Raw genomic sequence first — 24,600 nt, 5'->3', positions numbered from 1 at the left:
TAGTACATAAACACCATAATATATATCAAAAGATTGGGGTGGGTAAGATTTATGTTTTTCAAAGAAGTCTGTTATGATCACCAAGGCTATATTAGATTTAAAAAAAAAATACAGTAAAATAATAATATTTTGAAATATTCTTACAATTTATAATGTTTTTCTATTTTAGTGTAATAATTATAATATTTTAAAATGTCTTTTATTCCTGTAATGGCAAAGCTGAATGTTCAGTAGCCAACTTCAGTCTTTTGTCACATGATCCTTTAGAAATTATTCTAATATGCTGATTTAGTGCTCAAGAATCATTTAGTTTATTATCAATGTTGAAAACATGTTAACAATTTTTAACACTTTTCATGATTGTTTAATGAATAAAGCAACAGCAATTATTTGAAAGAAATATTTTGTAACATTTATTGCTTTACTGTCACTTTGGTAACACTTTAGAATAGGGACCGATTCTCACTATTAAATAGTTGCTTATTAGCATGCCGATTATTAACATATTGGCTGTTTATTAATACTTATAGCACATATTCTGCATGACCATATTCTACATCCCTAATCCTACCCAATACCTAAACTTAACAACTACCTTACTAACTATTAATAAGCAGCAAATTAGGAGTTTTATGAGGTAAAAGTCATAGTTAATGGTTTGTAGGGCTGTCCTCGACTAAGGATTTTTCTGGTCGACTAGTAGTTGTTCATTTTAAGCATTAGTCGACTAATCGCACATTTGTTAATAAACCATTTAAATCATTATTATGAGCCTTTAATTGCCTACGTAGCCTAATATGCACTCAAGTGCACTAATAAAGCTTGCCACAGTGCACCGGCAGAAGTACAGTGTTGGGGAAAGTTACTTTTAAAAGTAATGCATTACAATATTGCGTTACTCCCTAAAAAAGTAACTAATTACGTTACTTAGTTACTTTTTATGGAAAGTAATGCGTTATGTTACTTTTGCGTTACTTTTTAAATCCGGGCAGGGCTTGCTTGTTTGTTTTTAATATAAAAGTTCTATTTTTAGCTAATGTAAATGCCCTTTCACACCAAAAAGTGAAAGGAATAACCCTCAGGCTGAAGGAAAAGTAAATCCACGTCTGTACAGTAGAACACAGGAGAAGAAGGTTCAACACTCTTTAGCAATAAAAAAAAAACAATGAAGCACAAATGTTAGTCAATCTAAAGCCATTTTTGTTTATTAGTGTGGTTAAACTGGATCATCAAAGGTCAGCTGCAAAGACATTGGTTAATAAAATGGGATTAAATAAATAAGACAGGCTCATATCGACCGATAATATCGGCAAAACGATATATCGGTCGGGCTCTAATTAAAATAATATTTGTGTTATTTAACATATTTAATTATTGCAGGTTTGCGTCTCATTCTTAGTTTGCATTTCACTGTTTTAATTCATTTTGATGAATGCTGAATGTTTTTTTTTGCGAGTAAGGTGAATTAATGCATGTTCACATTTAGTCTAGAACTACAGTAACATCATGTTTACACAGTGCACACAAAGCCTCTGTACTTCCGATTTCTCTCAACGCCACAATAAATGGCTGACTTGTCAGTCAATAACTGGCGTTACTTATTTGAAAAAGTAACTCAGATATTTTCTTGTAAATTAAAAAGTAATGCGTTACTTTACTAGTTAGTTGAAAAAAGTAATCTGATTACATAACTCGCATTACTTGTAATATGTTACCCCCAACACTGTGAATGTGTCAGTGAAAAACAGTAAGGAGACTGCATTAACATTTGAATAATTTTCTAAACTAGTGCTTTTTTTGTTTTCGGTTTAAGAGATTAAGTTGGCGATGCTGACTCGTCATCTCCACATAGTGATGCACCTGTATGCATGTTTCATACGGATTACATAATCTGAGAATATTTGTTTTCTGAGTTTCGCGTCCAAGTTCACAGAGAATGAGACGGCAGAAAGCGCATCCTGTTTGCTTTCATTATTTCACAAAAGCGCGATTTGTTTTTATTGTGAGTGCACACAAATAAACGTACAGTCTTTACAGAGTTGAAAGATGTATTACTCCTATCTGTATGAGCAAAAATGACCAGTATTTTAAGAGCAAGTGAGCGCAGCGGCGCCTCCATCTGTCATGCAGTGAGCGCTACTGTTCAGTTTCCACACTCCGCACAGACACTGAATAGCGCACATCTCTCTTGGTTAACATTAGATTGAGCGGCCATCTAAAGTTGCTAATACTAACATATTTCAGATGATAAGCCATATTTGAGGTCGATGAATGATAGGTGAGCGTTTGGATGTCCTGCCCGATGTACTGTATTACCACATAGACCAGCCTTTAATGATCTGTCCATCACGGACTGCGTGACTTCACCTGTGGAATTTTTTTTATTTATTAATTTTTTCTGCGACTAATAAAATTTTGGTCGACCAGAATTAGTCGACTATTAGGGGGCAGCCGTAATGGTTTGTTAATAGCGAGAATTGGACCTTAAATTAAAGTGTGACCATTTCTTTTGATCATTTTAATGCTTCCTCACTAAAGTGTGTGTGTATGTATATTCAGTGGTTTCAAAAAGTATTCAGATCCTTTCATTTACACATTCTGCAGCATTATGTTTATATCTATGTATGCATTTATGTATGGTATGTGTACTTATTGTATGTATGTATGTATACAATGACATTGAAAAAATATATAGTAATTAGAGCATTTAATCTGTATGAAGTATGACTGCTAATATAGTGAAAATCAATATGTTGTCTGTTCAGTGGGGTTTCTAATCATGTGTTAGCTATAGTCATTTAGAGTTGGATGTGATGTTCATTACATGGTTTGATGTACTTTGTGTAATGAACTCCAGTATCAATTGATGATAATGATCATTCTCTCTAATTTTAAAGCTCAAGTTCTTATCTCTAGTTCTTTCATTCTGGCGGTGTACTATTGGTTTTTCCGTTCTTTTTTTATCCCAGCTGCATTTTTACCCATCAGTTTGGATCTTCTTTGCCAGGCCAAACTCTCCCTCTGTCAGCGAGTGTTTGCCTGGGGAAAAAAGTGATAGCAGCACATTCACTGTCACACTTATCCCCCCTCCTCCGTCGCTCTTCCTCTGACACTTCAAGTCTGTTTGTGTTTGCTAAGCCTGTCTTCTAAGCTCACTTCTCAAACTTGTTTCACATCCAATTACGGGTATTAGAGCTGCAGCGGGCCACGCTCCCCCATCCCCCCTTCTGCTTTGACCAAGTCTTTTTCGTTCAGGACACCTGGCTCAGCACTCGTTCCCGCTCGCTGACAGCCATGCAGACGAGCTGTCAGCAGCACTTGCTTCTGAAAGTAGCACTGCTCCAAAATGCTAGCAACAGCTTTACCTTAGAAGACCAGAGACCTGTAATATAACCTGCAATTTTTGGATTTTTTTGGGGTCCCACGTAACCTCAAGACCCACTGGATGACTGGAACCCCCCCCCACGCAAAGCATTGAATCATTGGCTGTGTTTGAAAGCGAAAGAAGCCTTGCTGTCTCGCTGCTGTTAGTCAATGACTATGTATGAAGGCGCCCTCTGGTTTCAAAAGGCTTCCAGAGGACCTTCATGTCTAATGTTCTAAAGCAAATTCAAGTATGAGCTTTGGAGATAGCCAAGTGAATATTTAATGTTTTTTTTTCTCAGAAGAAATGGAGTCATAATTAAAAAAAAAAGAACCTTTATATATAAGTTTGCTGCTTTCATCCATTCCATCCATCATCCTTTTTTATTCTTTCCTCCAGCCGCATGCACAGGATAGCGGAATATAAATACATCTTTGCTGCCTTCAAAATCTGCCCAGGCATCTTAATAATAGACAGGATGTGATGCAAAGATTGGATTTGGGTTTGCTGCCTTCCTACGGTACCATTGTATACTGCCTGTCAGTTTTTCAGTGTTCAGACACAGCCATCTTGTTTAATTTGGTAATTAGGATAAGGAACCAAGAACCGGCTTCTTATTCAGACATAAATATAAATATAAAGCTTCTGAGTGTGTCATTTTAAAGGGATAGTTCACCCAAAAATGAAAATTACCACATAATTTACTCACCCTCAAGTCATCCTCGGTGTATATGACTTTCTTCTTTCAGACGAATCCAATCAGAGTTATATTTAAAAACATTCTTGCTCTTCCAAGCTTTATAATGGCAGTGAATGGGTGTTGTTTTTCAATAGTCCAAAAGAAGTCCAATAAAGCACATCCCTCACACAGCTCCGGGGGGGTGAATAAAGGCCTCCTGTAGCGAATCGATGCGTTTTTGTAAGAAAAATATCCATATTTAAAACTTTATAAACACTAATCTCTAACTTTCGCTAACTGTCATACGCACGTTCATAATAGAACGCCGTTCCGGCCGATGACGTAGGACGTTGTCATAGCGTAAACTCCGGTGAGAAGCAAAACAAAACACTGGTCACGAATTAGAAGTAAACAAACATTGGTTCTAGTGAGACTAGCATATTCTCACTGGAGCTAACGCTACGCTGACGTCCTACATCATCGACCGGAACAACGTTATATTGTGAACGCACATATGATAGTTAGCGCAATTGATGTACAACATCAACTCTGCATGGATATTAATATCCAAAATATAGTGAAAACACTTTATTAGCACAGTAACAAGATCGGCAGTTTAAGACATTAACTTGTAAGCACAAAACACAAGATACTTCTCTTTTCAATATAAATAAGGCTTTATTGGATAAATCTTAGACATATAAACTGATCTAACACATAAACATACGCATGCATACATTCACACAAGTTGCAGAAAGTTGAGAAAGTGAGGAAAGAATGAGTTTAGAAGAGTGAAAATATGAAATCTCAAGTTTATAGCAATATATGCAATTGCATAGACCTGAACAACAATAAATCATCTAATTAACCCTCTCATTGAGTCTCTCAATGAGGCTATAAACTTTATATTAAATGCACCAGTTCAGCTAGAATCTTGAGGTTGTACTTGCTTTGCCTTTGTGTTAAGGGATTCCCTTTTGTTGTCATCATTGCAGAAAGGGGTTTCCCAAGGTTGCTGATTGGCTGGAAGTTCAGTGGTGGTTTGTAGTGAAGTCTTGGGCGTTGGCTGAAGTTGCGGAGTTGTGGGCTGGTTGAAGTTTTAGATGGGCACACGAGGTCAGACTCGGAGACACAGCATTGCGGCAAAACTTAACTCAGAACACAAAACTCTCAACGGAAAAGACAAGAAATTAAAGTAGTAGCCAGCAAGAAAAGTGATGAGACTAGATGGCGTTTCTCCTCATGGTTTTAGAGGAGCAGCTGGCGTGTAAGCCAGAGCATGCTCAAAGAGTGCTAAAAAGCAGCGTCAAAACGCGGTGGCAAAAACGCAAGAAAAAGCATAATTTGATGGTGTCCTGAGTATTTAAACATGGTTGTTGGACACATCCCAAATGGTGTCTTGGCCAATTAGACATTGTCTTAGCTCGGGGTGTTGCAATGTTTCTCCTCACAATACATAAATCAACATGTTATCTTATCAGTCACATGATCCGAATTTTCCCACTCTTGCAGAGTATAATTTGAACATGATTTATATAACAAGAATATGATACATTTGACAAAGAATTGATTGGAAGAAACGTTTCAAGCAAGAAGATTCAAACACACACATACTAAACAGGAATATGAACCCTTAAGCTATTCAATAGTTATTAAAAATACATACACAATGAGTGATTAGAACATTATAGACAAATGTGTGGGTTACATACATGCTATGAAGTTATGCAATGGACTGATATTCATTTATAAGTCCTTTTAAGATGATTTTAGATGCATCTACATATGTAAATATGGTAAATCTCCATCACGTGCGTGCTTTCACATTGAGCAGCATTTGCTACACAGAGCCGTTGTTCACAGACAAGCTGCGCAAAACCACGATCATATTTTGCGCATGTTTTGCGCAGCTCGTCAGTGAACAACGGCTCTGTGTAGTAAATGCTGCTCAATGTGAAAGCATGCACGTGATGGAGATTTACCGCTGATTACAGAACTGGCTTTACCGACAAGATGCGCATTAAATATCGCATGCGATTTATCGTGCAGCCCTAGTCTCTCTGTCGTTCTGTGAACGTGAGGGTGTGCTTTGTGAGGAACAAAAAGGCCAAAAGGTCTAGAAGGAGCCTGGTCTTTGTCCTGTGTGGGGGAAACCAGTCCAAGGAAGTATGTAGCTCATGATTTCTATCACAGATTTACGTGTGATGGTCAGCTGTGCATCTCTTTGACCATTAATCTTGGTTACTTGCCCCTAATTTGACAAACTCCTTCCTGAGTTGGGATTGTCAATAAGTGTTCTTTTGTGTTAATGTTGCAAGCTGTTCTGTGAAAGCACTGGTTGGTTAGGCTTGCTTATATACACCTAGGATGGCTTGAGGGTGAGTAAATTATGTGTTAATTTTCATTTTTTGGTGAACTATCCCTTTAAGTGAATGACCAAACGAATGACATTCTTATTCTTTTCAGTTTTATGAACCGAACCCAGTTGCAACATTTTTATTGGTTTAAGTACTTTATTAAATGAATAACTATTTATTATTAAAAATGTCTAATAAATTATCTGTATTATTTATTATTTTATTTATATATTTTTAATATATTCTATGCATTTTTAACAGGCCTTAAATGCGATCCTATATTGCATTTATGGAACCATTAAGCAACTATGTTAAAAGGAATCAGAAACTTTCCTTTTCATTTTGTTTTGTTGGTGGTTTAAATCCATTTGGAGGCAGTTTTAATCAGTTGAAGTTTATTTTATTCAAAGGCGAAAGCATCTGGCAAACACATCGGTCTCAAAATATCCTTCTCTCTCTTTGTGCATCTTAAAAATGAAAAATCAACTCCTCTAAATCTCCTCTCATTAATATGCTCCCATCTACTTCAGCTTATTGCTTATGAGCGTGTTATGAAAACGAGCACATGCTTTTCATCCTTCTTGACATTTATTCGGTTTCACCTTGGCTTTGACTTATTTCAGCGATGCTGTGCTTGTGTGGTGTTTCTGTTCTGCACAATTGTTTTTCTTTCCCTCTTGGAAATAATGACTAGGGGATAATTGTGGAATACAGTGTTCTTGATATCTGTGCTGGAGCACTAGGGCGGCCCGTAATTACAATGAGTGAATACAGATACAGTCACACACTTGAATTCCTGCTAAGGCCTAGTAATGAGGTTTGATGCGTTGTCTGAAGTGCATGAACCTGTCACCTGTTTAGATAAATCCAAAGCGCTAACACCCGGCAGCGCAGGTCGGAAAATTCACCCAGCGACCTGGAAGGACGCAGCCAGCTTATTGCTTACTGAACAACAAACTGATTAGCTCGCTTCCTAGCAGAGAATTAATTGGGTTCCTTGACGCTTAAAATTAATTTTCATTTTTTAATGCCCTGTGCGAAAGCTGGGCCGCAGATAAATGAATGTGATGAATGAGAATACTACGAGCGGTGTGCCATGCGGAGCCATGGCGAGATGAATGAGACCTGAAACCGTGGATGTAGTCAATGGGTGTGTATCGATCTGGGTGTGTAAATATGGCAGAACTGGCGTAATTTCCTCTGTTTGTATCCAGCTGATGGATAATCACTCTTTTGTCATGGTGTTGTGAATGTTTGTGCTTGCTTGATTGTTGTACGTGCTTGTGTTCCAGTACCTGCAATCACCTTCTTGACAAGAGATGTGTATAGTTCTCTTGTAAAATATATGTTTTGAAGCTTGACGTTCTTTTAACACGTTGAAAGGGTCACTATTTTTGAAGTTGTCACACAAGCTACTAAAAAAAGACTTGGAGAAATGGATTTTATGCTGTGAAACAGCTAGGTGCTATATAAAGCACTACATTAGGCAGTGAAGTAGCCAGATAGAGGACTGTGTCTGACAATCAGTTACAAAAGTTTTGAAGCTATTTCTGTAGTTCAGACTGCTTTGTGAGATTTTTTGAGAGTGCTACCCACTCGTTCAGCACTGTTTGAAATTAAATTTTTGGTAGGAAGTTTTAATTCTTGTCTTTTTTTTTGTGTACGTCATATATTTTTTGTCTACTTCAGGTGCAATGTGATGTATTTTTAGTGGGAAGTGATTTGCTCAGAACTTAGACAAAAGACAGCAAATGTAAAGTTAATCACTCACTTTTATGGTTTGCTTCATGCAGAGTAAATGTTATTGTTAGATGAAAATGACATTAAATACATGTAAAATATGAAAGTGTGAAATACGCAAAATAAGTATTTTGTAAGATACCTTGCATAGAGGAAAAATTATAAATTAAAATGCTATAAAAATAAATGTAAAAATACATGCAAAATGTTTTTCTTTGGTACTATGCATAAATTAGAGAGAAATTAAAATAAATTTAAAATATAAAACATGCAAAGTTAATGTTTTTGTTTGATAATATGCATATAAGTAAATATAGATATAAATCAGAAACAATTATCTAAAATACATTTTTGCATAAGATGCGTGCATAAATAAGACAGAAATATAAATGATATAAAATGTGTAAAATATAAAAATTCTGTTTTTTTTTTCAATTAATTTTTATGTAGTTTGATATTTGACATGAAAACCTAAAAACGATATAGCAATAAAAATGTTATAAAAAGTAAATGTAAAAACATCTGCACTCATTTTTTTTTGTTGACTTGAATGCAATATATGTCGTAATAATAGCTTAAATGTCTAACTCTGAAATACATTTCTTGGTGCACTTTAAGGCAGCATTAATGCAACATAATTTGTCTTTTCACTCTAACAAAAAAAAACCAAAAATGTTATATGGAGCAGGATTTTGGACCAGTGAGATTCAGAATAGAAACCAAGCAACTGACGAGATGTCAGGACAAAAAAAAAAAAAAACATTTACATACATGAGACTTACTATGTTGCATCTGGTTAGGATGCACCGTACAAGTTTAGTTCAAGCGATCAAGACTTTGTTAATTTAGGTTAATTTAATTTTGGTTGTATTAGCATATGTAAATAGAATATCCTAAAACCCAAAAGGCAATTTTTCATGTTCTCTTTTGTGTCCATCCTTTTCAAAAAATGCATTTGAATTTGCACTCTTATGGCCTTTGCATTCTCTTTCAAGGTCAGGATTTTGCATTACTCATTTTTTTGACTCATTCATGCCTGTTTTTCTGGCCAGGTGTGGCCTTGCAACCAGGACAAACATGTCAAAAAGTGACATGATGCGTCTGTCAGGCATAACGCCGCTAACCCAAATATACCCTGACATATGATTTCCATAAACAAATGAATGCAAGTTCTGAATAGCAGACTGGAGCCTGCCTCCATGTCTGTGTCACTTACTCTAAGTGACAGCTGACGAGTCGCCGGGCAGGTGTGGGACTCGCTGTAACGAGCAGTTAATGCTCACCGGCTGAACACTTCCACACCTGAGAGTCAAAACCAAGCTAACTCATATTCACATGCCTTTAAGAAATGTCACATACTACAACCTGCTTCGCGACAGCTGCCGAGCACTAGTGCTTTTTTCACTGGTAGTTTGATGCGAGTTTGTCAATGTGTGTGTTTTTAGGTGGCTGAGATGCACGGAGAGCTGATAGAGTTTAACGACAGGCTGTACCGCTCCCTCATGGCCAAAGACAACCTGATTGGACAGATGAGACAGGAACTCATCGACCTGCGCGGGCCGGTAAGCAGATGCAAGCACACACACACACACACTCCTCTCTGTGGGTGTGTGAAACCGTACCCTCATTGAGTGGTTGTTCTTTCTTCTCTATCTCTGCAGTCCAGGCACTCTGGGCAGATCGCTGTCTGCTTCCATAGGTCTGCCCCCTCGTCCATCATCAACTGTCTGTCTGTGCCACGTTACTTTCCCGTGTCTCAAACGCAAGCATTTACCTAGCTAGATAAACAATGGCATACTATAGATTGTTTTGGAATAAAATAAATTTTTTTTTGTGGTTTTGGAATGACATCAAGTTGACAAACTAAATCCCTATTCGCACGGGATTAGTATTACCTGGTGACCTCCAGTCATTTGTAATAATTGTGGAGGTTGTCTGTGATCTTAATCCCGTGCAAATCGGCCATGTCTGTAATTTGTAAAGTAAAAATTCCCCCGCAAATGACCTACCATATTTCGCCGAACACCGAGGTCCTGTGATAATATTAGTCCTGTGCGAATCGGCATCTCTGTGATTCGGACAGCATTTGGCGGGTCACATACCATTTTTCGAGGTTTTTGTTTGCTGTGCGCCTTTTTATCCATCTTCCGCGAAGAATGGAGCTGCGTTGGAGTGTTTGATAGTATTTTGGGTGCTGTCATCATATCGCTACACCATACAATTTGCAGAAAGAGAAAGCTGAAAAGGTTTTGAGGTTAATGTGTTACAAATAAATCAAGCATAAATCTTGAGATATTATTTTAACCTGGTGAAATGTAAATGACAGCGCACGAAACTATATTAGTTTATTTTTTTTAAATCCATCTGGACCATAGAACGGGACTCTCAAAGCCTTGACATCCGGGTATCCGGGAGACAAGTCAGTAAATTCGAGTAAAATCACAGGCTTCGCTTATCCCGTGCGAATGCACCACACGAAATTCAGATGTGGGGGGGTAATTTCAAAATCACACAAGGTCCCCAGATAATACTAATCCTGTGCGAATAGGGCTTAAGACTGTAAACTATACAGGGAACCCTGTCAGTTGGTACATTAATATTAAATATTCATATTAACAACAGGCTTCAAACTATGCAATTCTGCTGTTTATTTTTTATATCAACAATCAAAATGTTTAATTCAAATTTTTAATTCAAAGTTTTTCTTTTTTAATGATATAATTATGTTTCTACAATTTCTTATCGAAATATAAAACATTTAATAATGGTCATCATAAAAACTTTTGCAGAATTGTTTTTTTCAAACATACATTAATGAAGACATCGCTAACTGGTTGATTAAATATATAAAGAACATTTAATGTAGTGAATATATTTATCAAAGATTCATTTTCTAGCTAACTAATGAGTTGTGGCCATTGAATAGCTTTCCTTAGTTAAATGTGATGTGACATATTGTTTACAAGCTGTTTTATTGATGTCTTTCTGTGGTTGAAATATGAAAAATTTCATATACAACAGTACAACAAACAGTTGTTTCAACATACCTTCTGATGTTCATTAATTTCTGTTTCTTGCTATAACTAATAGTGAAGAGGATGTGCCACTTAAACTGAGACAGCTACATCAATCAGTCACGCCACGTTAAAGAGCATCAAAACTACATTTATTGTTTAAATTGTGTGATGAAACTAACAGAATTTGAGAGCTCAGACCATGTTTTATATCAAAAGCTTATTGTGATTACTGGATGGCAGGCAAGCTACGAATGTTTAGTGAAGTTTTGTTCCAGCATCAACAGGAAACAGCATAGATTACATTTTAGATTAAGATTTAAGAGTCAATATTGGTTCTTTAAATTAAAGATTGATTTAAATCTGTTATTCAATATTGTCAACCCAGCCCTCACACTCAGGTCATTCCAAATCTATATGCTGTTATTATTTTCGTAGGACAAAAAATTGCTGAAGAATCGCTTCACTGTTTTATGTTATATTACTTTATATTATATTTAACATATGGTTCATGTGTCTAAAACAATGTCAGTTTGTAGTTTTAAGTAAAGTCTTATGGGAGGCAATTATAACAATAAAACACTCATTTTATTGGTTACAATACAAATCAGTTAATGCAAAAATAAAACTTAAAATCAGCTAAGCTAAAAACTCTATTATCAAACTTTAATCAGCAATAGTGGAGATAGGGTATCAGGTGTCCTTCATGCTTAATGCAGGCCGCATCTAAAGAGAGATTTACTCCTCATTCTTTTTATACTTATTATACTTCTTTTCCAGTTCCATATCAATGTCTGTGACTGTGTTATTGCAAGTACTTTCCATAGCATTCAAGCATTTTTATACTCAAACATATATGGCATTAACCTAAAAGCAAGCAAATAACATAACATTGAAACAGGTAAATATCAATATCAATAATCCAAAACATTATATGAATTGCAGTATGCATTTCCAAGTCTTCTGAAGCCATGTGATAGCTTTGTTTGAAGAAAAGACAATAATAATTTTTTTTTCAACAATTCAAATTAGTTTTTTTCCCCTTCCACAAAGCTATTTTTGTTTTTTGGATGAAGTGTCCATTTAATTTGACCAGTCTGTCTCTAGTGGCACACTCGGTCACTGTGTGCTCTTTCCTGTTCACTGCTTATCTGTTGGCCACTGATTACTTTTTGATACATCTGACAGCAGTGGCTTTGAACCATGGCCTTCTGTAACTGTGCTGAACTGTATACGGTGAATGGTTTATCTAGCCTCCATGGCTCATGTGTCCATTCCTCTCTGGTGCCACTGCCTGCCAAGATGCAGTAGCCTGTGACCCCTGTAAATGCTGACATTACCACACTTTCACCACGAGATAAGATGCACACTCAAATAGGATTAGAGCATTGTTCCGGGTTGGGCTCCGGTGTTTTCAGGAATGAGGGGTAAATGTGCAGAGCTTTATATAGATTATCTAAGTAGTGAAGTAATTTCCCATCAGCATTACAGTACACTGAAATGCCTTTGTGATTTTATATTTTACAAAATTTGCTTAGGGCAAGTGGTTTTATTAAAGTTGTATATACTGTACATACAAGTTATATAAAATTTTATGTTGATAAGTAAAAACGTTTAATGTTCTTTTATGTTCATCAAGGCTGCATTTATTTACAAAATATAAATACAATAGATAGTTTTATATTGTGAAATATTATTACAATTTGAAATAAATTTTCTAATTATATTTTAAAATTTGTGATTTTATATTTTACAAAATTTGCTTAGGGCAAGTGGTTTTATTAAAGTTGTATATACTGTACATACAAGTTATATAAAATTTTATGTTGATAAGTAAAAACGTTTAATGTTCTTTTATGTTCATCAAGGCTGCATTTATTTGATCAAAAATACAATAGATAGTTTTATATTGTGAAATATTATTACAATTTGAAATACATTTTCTAATTATATTTTAAAATATAATTTATTCCTGTGAATTTTTAGCAGTCAATACTGCAGTCATCAGTGTCACATGATCCTTCAGAAATCACTCTACTGTGCTGAATTTATGCTCAATTAACATTTCTTATTATTATCAATGCTGAAAACATTCTTTGATGAATAGGAAGTTTAAAACAGCATTTATTTGAAATAGAAATATTTCACACATTTTTACTGTCACTTTTGATCATTTTAATGTATCTTTGCTGAATAAAAATATGTATTTATTTATTTATTTAATCTGGCTGATTCCAAATGTCTGAACAGGATTTTTTTTACTGCTTGCCTAAGACTGTATTCATTGCTTATAATGCAGGAAAAATAGATTGTATTAGTTTTGTTGAGATGCATCAGTTAAATCAATATATTATGACACATGCAAATAGGCCTTGCCGTAATGGAGATAAAGAAAATATCTGAAGACTGTTATAAAAATGAATGTTAAAAATAAAAATATGACATGAAAACCTGTCTATGAAAACATGAACATGATTAGAACACTTAGATTATGATTATGATGCAGCAATGTTATTAAAAAAGAAGCATCTAAAAAGGAATAGCTGCCTGGGGTGAAGCTGAAGAGTGACTTTATGCCAATAAACTGAAGCCCGTTCTATGACACATCCTATGATATTAATCAGATATCTTAGATACATAACATAGGCGTAACATTACAACTGGTATCTGCACAAAAGGATGCAAATGCCAGTGAACTTTAAGTTATGTGCTATAGCGCGAGAGTGAGAGAGAGCTCCCACCGTGATGTGCTTTCATAACAGCGCGCTGAAACACTGAGAAGGAAAACAGACAGAATTTACTATAGATTTCACATTCTATAAAGTTCTAATTACAATGCTATGTTTATGAAATTTCAGTGAACTTTAAAGGGGTCATCGGATGCCCATTTTCCACAAGTTGATATGATTCTTTAGGGTCTTAATGAAAAGTCTATAATATACTTTGGTTAAAATTTCTCAGTGGTAGTGTAAAGCAACATCCTTTTTACCTTGTCAAAAACAGCTCTTTTTACAGCAAGCCGTTTTGCTGCATGTTCCTTTAAATGCTAATGAGCTCTGCTCACCCCGCCCCTCTCTTCCGAGCCCTCTCTGAGAGACTCTTAACTTCAACCGCATTCATCGTGAAACTTGCTAACTAGCACATTATTAGGAAAGGCGATTTGCAAAGATTCATAAAAAAACCTTATACTCCCTTCTTCTGTAGGTGAAGCTGGATCACGAATGATTTGCGCGAACATAAATGCATTTAGGTAGATCGGGGTGCATTCCCTTAAAAAACAAACGTAATCCACTGCGTCTTCAGCGGCTCAGATGTCGGGAGTAAATGACGACTGCCATGTTCATTATTACATCCAACAAAAGAACACTTCAATCGCTTAGGAGACATTCTTGTCTATACCCGCTCTGGCGTCGAAACAATGGCGGACTGTCTACAGCTCACTCAGGGCGGATCTGTGCTAAAACCAAAGACTGACGCCACTGTCAATCAACAATCGTGGGAGGGGCCTGTGCAGAACTACGTCATTCTGCCAAGAATCTGTGAACGGCTTGATACGAGAAAGGGGTTTGGATTTATCGGGATTTAAAAAGAAAAAAAACACTGGGTGGGTTTTTATCAATATAGGGTGGTTGTGTACACACACTGCCAACACATTTATGTTCAAACAACATGTAAAAGTGAATTTTGCATCTGATGACCCCTTTAAGTTACGTGCTATAGCGCGAGAGAGAGCTCCTGCCGTGATGCGCTTACATAACAGCGTGCTGAAACAAGGACAAGGACAGAATTTACTATAGGCTAGAATTCTATAAAGTTCTCATTGCTATGTTTATGGCAGATTTGTGCTATATTTTCATATTAGGGATGTGCAACAGCGATCGAGTACTCCGCTGTGACGGCGACGATTGATCGTGAAAAAAAAAACACAATTCCATTCAGTTACAAACAATTCAGTTATTTCCTGATGCATAAAATCAAGTACTCTCCTACTTTTTAAATAGCTATATATCTTGTTTGATTCAGAAACATGTTATATTATGAAAGCAAATGACAATTCCCAAGTTTTATTTGGGTCCAAATTCATTTTTTTCCCAGTAAATATCATTGGACTGTCATGCCTGGAAAGTAAGCTACAGAATATACAGTAGCTGGTTTGGAAGTTTATGCAACAGTACAGTGTTAATCAGCAAACTCAGCTGGATGCAAAAGGAAAAGCTCACTATGGCCTCATGCGCTCTGCCTTTGGACAGGTGCCAGGGGACCTGAGCCAGACCTCTGACGATCCCAGCCTTTCTGACTTCGAGACGTAAGTAGCCTCCTACTCGCTGTTCTTTTTATATTTGTATGTATTTATGTTGGAGGTGGTGTACAGCAAGCCTCTTTTGAGAATCAAATCGATGGTATGGAATTCCATAAAGCGATGCCTTCGATCTGACTTAGAAGACTGTGCTAAAAATAGGGAAGCTGAATGCTGCTTCTGTTTTTATATTTTCTTTCTGTTTTTACAGAGCCTTCACGCACTTCTTCCACATAGCTATAACCTTTGTAGCTGAGAAGATTTCAGTCATTAAAAATGGCTGATGGAAAGGCATACAGTGTTAAACTTGTGTGTTAAGTAAAATACTATTTTTTCCCAGTAATGGCTCAAGGTGTCAATATTTGTCATTTTTTCCCTCTCAGTTTGTCAAAGGAGTGATTTTTCATACCCCTGGGCCGATAAAGTGATCGTAGCTATACTAATCTATTGCTAAATGACTCTTCTGTTGAGGTTCTCTAATTAGACTTTCCCAATTTGTTTTTTCCTTCCTTGTCTCTCTAAGAACACAACGTGCCCTTATCAACGTGTGGATCCCCTCTGTGTTCCTTCAAGGTCGGGCTGCCAACGCCTATCATGTATATCAGGTAGTTCTTTTAATCAAAGTTTAATCTACCATGTACTCTGAAAATTTTTTAATCTTCTTTTAACCACCCTAGTCCTCACAGTATGTGTTGCTCTGTCAGCTGGACTGTACAGAAAGTTAGCTGACTTAAGCCAAGTACGGTGTTTCTCAACCAGAGGGCCTCAGCAAACTTCTAGTGCTGCAGGGTGACTTAAAAGTATTTAAATGATTAGATAATAATATAGTACAACACCAAAACTAGAACGTGGATATGCAAAGTGGTATTGGTGCACACTAGGTCTGTGAATCTTTGAGTAAACTGCGACTCGATTCGATTCACGATTCATAGGGTTATGTCAGTTCCATTGTTCTGTCTCAAGATGCACACCTGAAACGTTTTTTTTTTTGTAAGGCATTTTTATAAAAGCTGCTTAAATATCTTAATTTAACTAAGGCTTAAGCCCCATCTGTGAAACCGGGCCTAAAAGTACAATTGCAGGGTGTTTTTATTAAGTACATAAATATGTAATTTTATTTGTAGTACACTTAGCATGAAATAAATTTATTTTAAATACATTTTAGTATATTTATTTTTCACTAGGGTATGTAAAGTTCATGTTAACTATTGTGTAGCATAGTGTGAATGTATAGGGTAACATGTTATGTCACACCTTTGCATGATGTGAGCTTCCTTATCTTATTTTCATAAAATAAAATGCTACAGCATTTAACTTTTTTTTTTTTATCGGCGAATGAGGTTGCACCCAATGTCTGTTTGCTATAATCACGAACGCAATTTTCATGCGTGTGATTGACAGATAAACCTTGCTCTCTTATTTCAAGGTTGTTGTTAATGCTGTGGTTATTTTAAGTTTTCATTTGTACATTCGGTTTAACAACATTAAGTTAAAAGTCATTTATCATTCAGTGAAAATACATGTGCTTTTAGACACTTACATTGTTTTTGCTCTGTACAAATGCGCAGCCTTCAGCTGCTCAGCTAATGTCAATGGTATGACTGAGAGCCACTGAAAAACAGAAAAGTAAAAACTACTTTACTTTAGCAGTTCTGGCCACGAGTACTAAGGAGAGATCACACATTGGCAGCTCAAAAAATGTGTTGATGAGAGCTATGAACAAAGCGCGAGCACAATTCTGTGACAGGCGGTAAATAGTGGAGCGCGTGAAAGAGAAATGTGAGGGCACGAACAACGCTGTTCAAGGTCCCCATTAATTTGTGCTTGTAAAGCATTGAATTGCTATAGAAATCACAATTAATTCAATTCTTAGTGTTTTAAATCGATTACTGCCCGAAATCAACAATTGACATTTCAAAAATGTGAAAAAAACCCTAGTGCACACAGAACTGCTTGCTTTTGCATGTGGCACCATCTCTTTCATGTCAGCATTTCAAACCCAGCATAGTTGGGTTACTGATTATGAACGATTATCAATCCAAATTGGATTTTAACAGTCCTAACCCAGCATTTGGGTTTAAAAAAATCCCCCAGCATGTTGACATATAGTTTAAACGGGTGATATGACGATATGACACTTTTGTAATTTTGCTGTTTTCATGCGATAGTGACCCATGCACTTTCTGTAACAGTATAGATTACCAAGAGACCCTACTAAGTAGCAATAGTGCCCCCACGTATTAGTTGATTTTGCTGAGTAAATTGGTTTTGACAGTGTTTTTCGATTTTCTCTGAGTGTTCCCTTGAGTCTGGCCTTGAAATGGATCCCTATGGAAACGGATCCATTGTTTTTTTCAAGGCATGACTGATGGATAATGCTTTCCATTATTTTAGATTTAACCCAGTATATCAGGGCTTCTCATTTCCTGATATGATTGATGACTCCAGACAGTGTGCTTCCCACGTGAGCACTGATGTCATCAGCATGTTTATATGTATTGGAATATACTTGCATTCATCTCATCTTGCAGAAAGATGTCCACTAGTAGCTATATGAAGCAAACCTGTGTCATTTTAAAGAGCTTGTCATGATTTTTCTTGATGTCCAGTGAGCCACTGGTCAAGAAATTAGGATTGCAGTTAGTGTTTTTTGAATGGAATAGCAGGTACTAACCAAATATGATATTTGTCTATTACAACAACGTGTTCTTGAAAAGTAATGGAAGAGTGCAGTTTAAGGGGTCAAGACAACCTTTACTGCTGTTGTCAGGGGTCTGTTCATTACCCAAGCCTTTGGTACATAAAAAGAGAGAAGGCAGGGAAAAAATGAGGTTGAATGTTGGTGAGTGCACCAAGGGGCCAAGGTTAACCTATTAACCCTTGCTATTTGATGGCATACATATACACTCTGTACATACACGCTCTGTAAACATCTCTCTCTCTCTCTCTCTCTCTCTCTCTACACACATTTATGGAGTGATTTTTCATACCCCTGGGCCGATAAAGTGATCGTAGCTATACTAATCTATTGCTAAATGACTCTTCTGTTGAGGTTCTCTAATTAGACTTTCCCAATTTGTTTTTTCCTTCCTTGTCTCTCTAAGAACACAACGTGCCCTTATCAACGTGTGGATCCCCTCTGTGTTCCTTCAAGGTCGGGCTGCCAACGCCTATCATGTATATCAGGTAGTTCTTTTAATCAAAGTTTAATCTACCATGTACTCTGAAAATTTTTTAATCTTCTTTTAACCACCCTAGTCCTCACAGTATGTGTTGCTCTGTCAGCTGGACTGTACAGAAAGTTAGCTGACTTAAGCCAAGTACGGTGTTTCTCAACCAGAGGGCCTCAGCAAACTTCTAGTGCTGCAGGGTGACTTAAAAGTATTTAAATGATTAGATAATAATATAGTACAACACCAAAACTAGAACGTGGATATGCAAAGTGGTATTGGTGCACACTAGGTCTGTGAATCTTTGAGTAAACTGCGACTCGATTCGATTCACGATTCATAGGGTTATGTCAGTTCCATTGTTCTGTCTCAAGATGCACACCTGAAACGTTTTTTTTTTTGTAAGGCATTTTTATAAAAGCTGCTTAAATATCTTAATTTAACTAAGGCTTAAGCCCCATCTGTGAAACCGGGCCTAAAAGTACAATTGCAGGGTGTTTTTATTAAGTACATAAATATGTAATTTTATTTGTAGTACACTTAGCATGAAATAAATTTATTTTAAATACATTTTAGTATATTTATTTTTCACTAGGGTATGTAAAGTTCATGTTAACTATTGTGTAGCATAGTGTGAATGTATAGGGTAACATGTTATGTCACACCTTTGCATGATGTGAGCTTCCTTATCTTATTTTCATAAAATAAAATGCTACAGCATTTAACTTTTTTTTTTTTATCGGCGAATGAGGTTGCACCCAATGTCTGTTTGCTATAATCACGAACGCAATTTTCATGCGTGTGATTGACAGATAAACCTTGCTCTCTTATTTCAAGGTTGTTGTTAATGCTGTGGTTATTTTAAGTTTTCATTTGTACATTCGGTTTAACAACATTAAGTTAAAAGTCATTTATCATTCAGTGAAAATACATGTGCTTTTAGACACTTACATTGTTTTTGCTCTGTACAAATGCGCAGCCTTCAGCTGCTCAGCTAATGTCAATGGTATGACTGAGAGCCACTGAAAAACAGAAAAGTAAAAACTACTTTACTTTAGCAGTTCTGGCCACGAGTACTAAGGAGAGATCACACATTGGCAGCTCAAAAAATGTGTTGATGAGAGCTATGAACAAAGCGCGAGCACAATTCTGTGACAGGCGGTAAATAGTGGAGCGCGTGAAAGAGAAATGTGAGGGCACGAACAACGCTGTTCAAGGTCCCCATTAATTTGTGCTTGTAAAGCATTGAATTGCTATAGAAATCACAATTAATTCAATTCTTAGTGTTTTAAATCGATTACTGCCCGAAATCAACAATTGACATTTCAAAAATGTGAAAAAAACCCTAGTGCACACAGAACTGCTTGCTTTTGCATGTGGCACCATCTCTTTCATGTCAGCATTTCAAACCCAGCATAGTTGGGTTACTGATTATGAACGATTATCAATCCAAATTGGATTTTAACAGTCCTAACCCAGCATTTGGGTTTAAAAAAATCCCCCAGCATGTTGACATATAGTTTAAACGGGTGATATGACGATATGACACTTTTGTAATTTTGCTGTTTTCATGCGATAGTGACCCATGCACTTTCTGTAACAGTATAGATTACCAAGAGACCCTACTAAGTAGCAATAGTGCCCCCACGTATTAGTTGATTTTGCTGAGTAAATTGGTTTTGACAGTGTTTTTCGATTTTCTCTGAGTGTTCCCTTGAGTCTGGCCTTGAAATGGATCCCTATGGAAACGGATCCATTGTTTTTTTCAAGGCATGACTGATGGATAATGCTTTCCATTATTTTAGATTTAACCCAGTATATCAGGGCTTCTCATTTCCTGATATGATTGATGACTCCAGACAGTGTGCTTCCCACGTGAGCACTGATGTCATCAGCATGTTTATATGTATTGGAATATACTTGCATTCATCTCATCTTGCAGAAAGATGTCCACTAGTAGCTATATGAAGCAAACCTGTGTCATTTTAAAGAGCTTGTCATGATTTTTCTTGATGTCCAGTGAGCCACTGGTCAAGAAATTAGGATTGCAGTTAGTGTTTTTTGAATGGAATAGCAGGTACTAACCAAATATGATATTTGTCTATTACAACAACGTGTTCTTGAAAAGTAATGGAAGAGTGCAGTTTAAGGGGTCAAGACAACCTTTACTGCTGTTGTCAGGGGTCTGTTCATTACCCAAGCCTTTGGTACATAAAAAGAGAGAAGGCAGGGAAAAAATGAGGTTGAATGTTGGTGAGTGCACCAAGGGGCCAAGGTTAACCTATTAACCCTTGCTATTTGATGGCATACATATACACTCTGTACATACACGCTCTGTAAACATCTCTCTCTCTCTCTCTCTCTCTCTCTCTACACACATTTATATATTATATTATATTATATTATATTATATTATATTATATTATATTATATTATATTATATTATATTATATTATATTATATTATATTATATTATATTATATTATATTATATTATATTATATTATATTATATTATATTATATTATATTATATTATATTATATTATATTATATTATATTATATTATATTATATTATATTATATTATATTATATTATTTAAAGTAGACTCAAAAATAGAACATACAGTAAAAGCAGCAATATTGTAAAAATATTACTCTAGTATTCAGTGTCACATGTAATTTTAGAATAAGTGAAAATTCTGTCACTTCTGATCATTTAAAAAGATCTTACCCCAAACCAATAAAATATACCTAATATTTTTACATCTACAATTTATAATTGCTATATATAATTATTATACATTATATCATGCTATCCTTATTTATTTAGTCGTTGATTTAGGTTAATCAAATGTCTCTTTGTCGCAGCCCATGGCAGTGTTTGTTGATTGAAAGGGAACAAATTAACAAGCTATGAGCTCCAAGAACAGAACCGTATTTTTATAAATATACTTCTGCAGTCATTCCACATGCTAACTGGTCTTTTAGCAATGCCATAGTGGAAAAGCACAAAGTGTGATGCGCCTCCATGTAAATCCACTGCAATAGATCCTCAAAATTCATTGACATAACTAAACATCAGCATGGATGACAGTACTTTCTGATCTATATTGAGTGATTCTATAATTCAGCAACAAAAAAAGTCATCTGGCTCCTGAATGTTTCCTTTTATGCCTCAGTGGCTCCAGAGTCAATTTTTTTAGTCTGGAGTCCTGCATCAGGCATCTCCTGGCAGCAGATTATGGCACATTACCACCACCGTCCAAAATTGCAGCTCCATTTCCCACTTTTGTGTTTCTGCCTCTCGTCTGTGCTTCGAAATTATCCTCTATAAAATAAATCAGACTGCTTTTGGATTCCATAGAAAAAATGTAATTGATCTTCACTAATATTACCAGAGCTTTGTTTTGCTGTGAAGAATTCTACCACCTCCGTTTCATGTCACATAATGAAAAAATATAACAGCTGCCTAAAACAACTCATTCAAGCTTATACAATTTCGCCGGAAAGGGTTATTAAAAAAGCAGATATAATGACTGTTATAATGTGGATTTACAGGGGCTGTGTCGTTCTGCTGTTTTCCTTTTTTTCAGTGCAGACGTTCTTGGTGATATCTCACAGAAATGGCCTGTATTCTGCGTACGGTTGTGCCCATTTGATGCACTGTATGTGTGATCTATGGTTTCATTCTCAAGTGTTAATGGTGCTGCTCTGCCTTTGTAAATGTCCGCTGTAAATCAGTGTTGCTGCGGTGATAGTGTCTTATTAAGGGATTTTATATGGTGGCAGGCAGCAATCGCAGCTCTCATCAGTGGTCATGCAGTTACAGGATACACATTTCTCTCTTTTCATCTCCTTGTTCATTTCTCCTTACCCTTCCCTCATATCTCCTTTCTTCAAAGACATCAGAGGTGGAGACGAAAGGTGTGCACTGCTCCATACATACAGACAGGGTCGACGCTGCAGGGGCCTCTCGAGGGGCCATCCCCACACTATTGTCAGTTACACTATTATCCCTCTGGTTGAAAATGAATGTTGACCTAGGTATCTTTTTCCAAACAGTTCCTTGTGCTGCCCCCTCTCTCTTTAGTTACTGTCTGTCTGTATATCAATAGGATAAGTAGTCATATTATTAGTATCATTCGTATTGTTTTTATATATTTATTAATATTGTTTTTTGGTAACACTTTAGTATGGGGATCAATTCTCACTATTAACTAGTTGTTTATTAGCATGACTATTATTAACATATTAACTGTGTTTTGTACTTATAAAGCACATATTCTGCATGACCATATTCTACATTCCTAATTCTACCCAGTACCTAAACTTAACAACTACCTTACTAACTATTAATAAGCAGCAAATTAGGCAAAAATCATAGTTAATGGTTTGTTAATAGCGAGAATTAGACCTTAAAATAAAGTCTGACCTGTTTTTTTTTACCCGTGTATCTGCCTGGTCTTATAATATCTTGTAGCCCATATTAGGGTTTACATAAAAAAATGCATGTTTTTTCAACTAGGTACTTTTTATTGATGTGACATTGTAACAAACATGAGTGTTCTAACAAATTAATAGCTGAATACTTTGATAAATGGAGATTGAACATGAATAAATACATAAAGATGTAAAACACAAAATAGATAATCGACTGTATCTTCACAATCCTTTATGATGCTTTTAAATCCATCATTTTGGTGTCAGTTTATCTCTGCAGGTTATTAGGTTGTGGGATGTGACAGCATCTCTAAAATATATAAATGTGTGTTTTGAACAGATTATACATATGCATGTATTAACACAGCTGTAAATTTCATTTTACTTATTTAGAACTGTTACATTTTGTTAAGATCATCCTGGCACAGACCTCAAGAGTAGACTGCCTGTGTTACACACTCTGATGCCCTCTACAAAGTAATAGTGTTTTGCCTCAATATTTAAAAAGGGGCAATAATAGCTTCCTTTGCAAGGCTTTCCCTGGTGTTGCTGTACTTTTTCCTGTTCCAGTGCTCTGGGTTTGCTCTTAGATTTCTGCAGTGTACATATACAAGCACTGAACTCCTCAGTCAGAATTCAGTTTTTTTTTTTTTTAAATGAGTTATTCCCTTTGATCAGCAAAACCAGCTGAGCCCAGTGCCTCCGAACTCCTCAAAGTTCTTGTTTTTATGAACTAATGAGATTTGATAACTCTTGTTTTTTTTCCTCTCCCTTTTATTTCCATTCTGAATATTTCCTATAGCTAAGGATTAGGGTAAGAACACAACCAAATGATGTGCTTGTACTCGTGTCTTCTAACGTGAATGCTCTACGGTAACTGAGCATTGGTATTATGTAAGTTCATGCTAAATGACTTCTCTAGAGATAGCATTGAATATGCACACATAAGTGACTATTGAATTAGTATAAATCTGTAGAAAAGTGGACATCTACATAATTCATGTCATCGTCTCTCCCCAGAGAAGATGTAGCGAAGTCTCTAATATCAGTATCACAGCCTCCAGTCGCCTGCCCATTAAAATAGTCTCATTTAAACTGAATCTTGCTTGACTTAAAAAGGAAAATGACAGATGCTGCATGCATGAGCACGGCGCAGTGCGCAAAGCTGAACCTTGCATATGTATTTTGAAGGATATTGCGCTGATTATAGTGTAATGATGATCAGGATGGTGAAGCCGGTGATTATGATTATAATGAGAATCACGATGACGTTTAGTAAGATTATGATTCTCATTGCAGTCAGATCATCGCCGGGCTGTTATTAATTGCAAAGTACTTTGCACGTCGACATTAAAAATTGCCCGCTGGCTATTGTGCCACTCCATTTGATTGAAATCTGGCAGGGAGGGCACTCGTGATGAATGGATCATTGCTCATTTTTCTTGGTTGTATCTTACGAGACATCTTCTATAGATAGGAAAAGTATCCAGCTGTTCTGTAGTTTCTTGTTTTCATTCAGCCCCTTACACTCAGAAAAAT

General features: G+C 36.1%; 1 protein-coding gene across 1 annotated transcript in view; it reads left to right on the top strand.

Annotated features, from left to right (window-relative positions):
- LOC107690065 (sorting nexin-29-like) overlaps positions 1-16,176 on the top strand; it is a 111,541-nt gene extending 95,365 nt beyond the window's left edge. The window contains exons 16-19 of the mRNA XM_016488307.1: positions 9,586-9,702; positions 15,405-15,460; positions 15,975-16,056; positions 16,129-16,176. Coding sequence (XP_016343793.1) covers positions 9,586-9,702; positions 15,405-15,460; positions 15,975-16,056; positions 16,129-16,176 — 303 coding nt within the window. The remainder of the gene's footprint in view (positions 1-9,585; positions 9,703-15,404; positions 15,461-15,974; positions 16,057-16,128) is intronic.
- Positions 16,177-24,600: the final 8,424 nt, after the last annotated feature.

Source organism: Sinocyclocheilus anshuiensis, unplaced genomic scaffold (assembly GCF_001515605.1).
Source record: "Sinocyclocheilus anshuiensis isolate Anshui unplaced genomic scaffold, SAMN03320099.WGS_v1.1 scaffold1877, whole genome shotgun sequence".
NCBI lineage: Eukaryota > Metazoa > Chordata > Actinopteri > Cypriniformes > Cyprinidae > Sinocyclocheilus > Sinocyclocheilus anshuiensis.
This window is presented reverse-complemented; position numbering and strand designations above follow the sequence as displayed.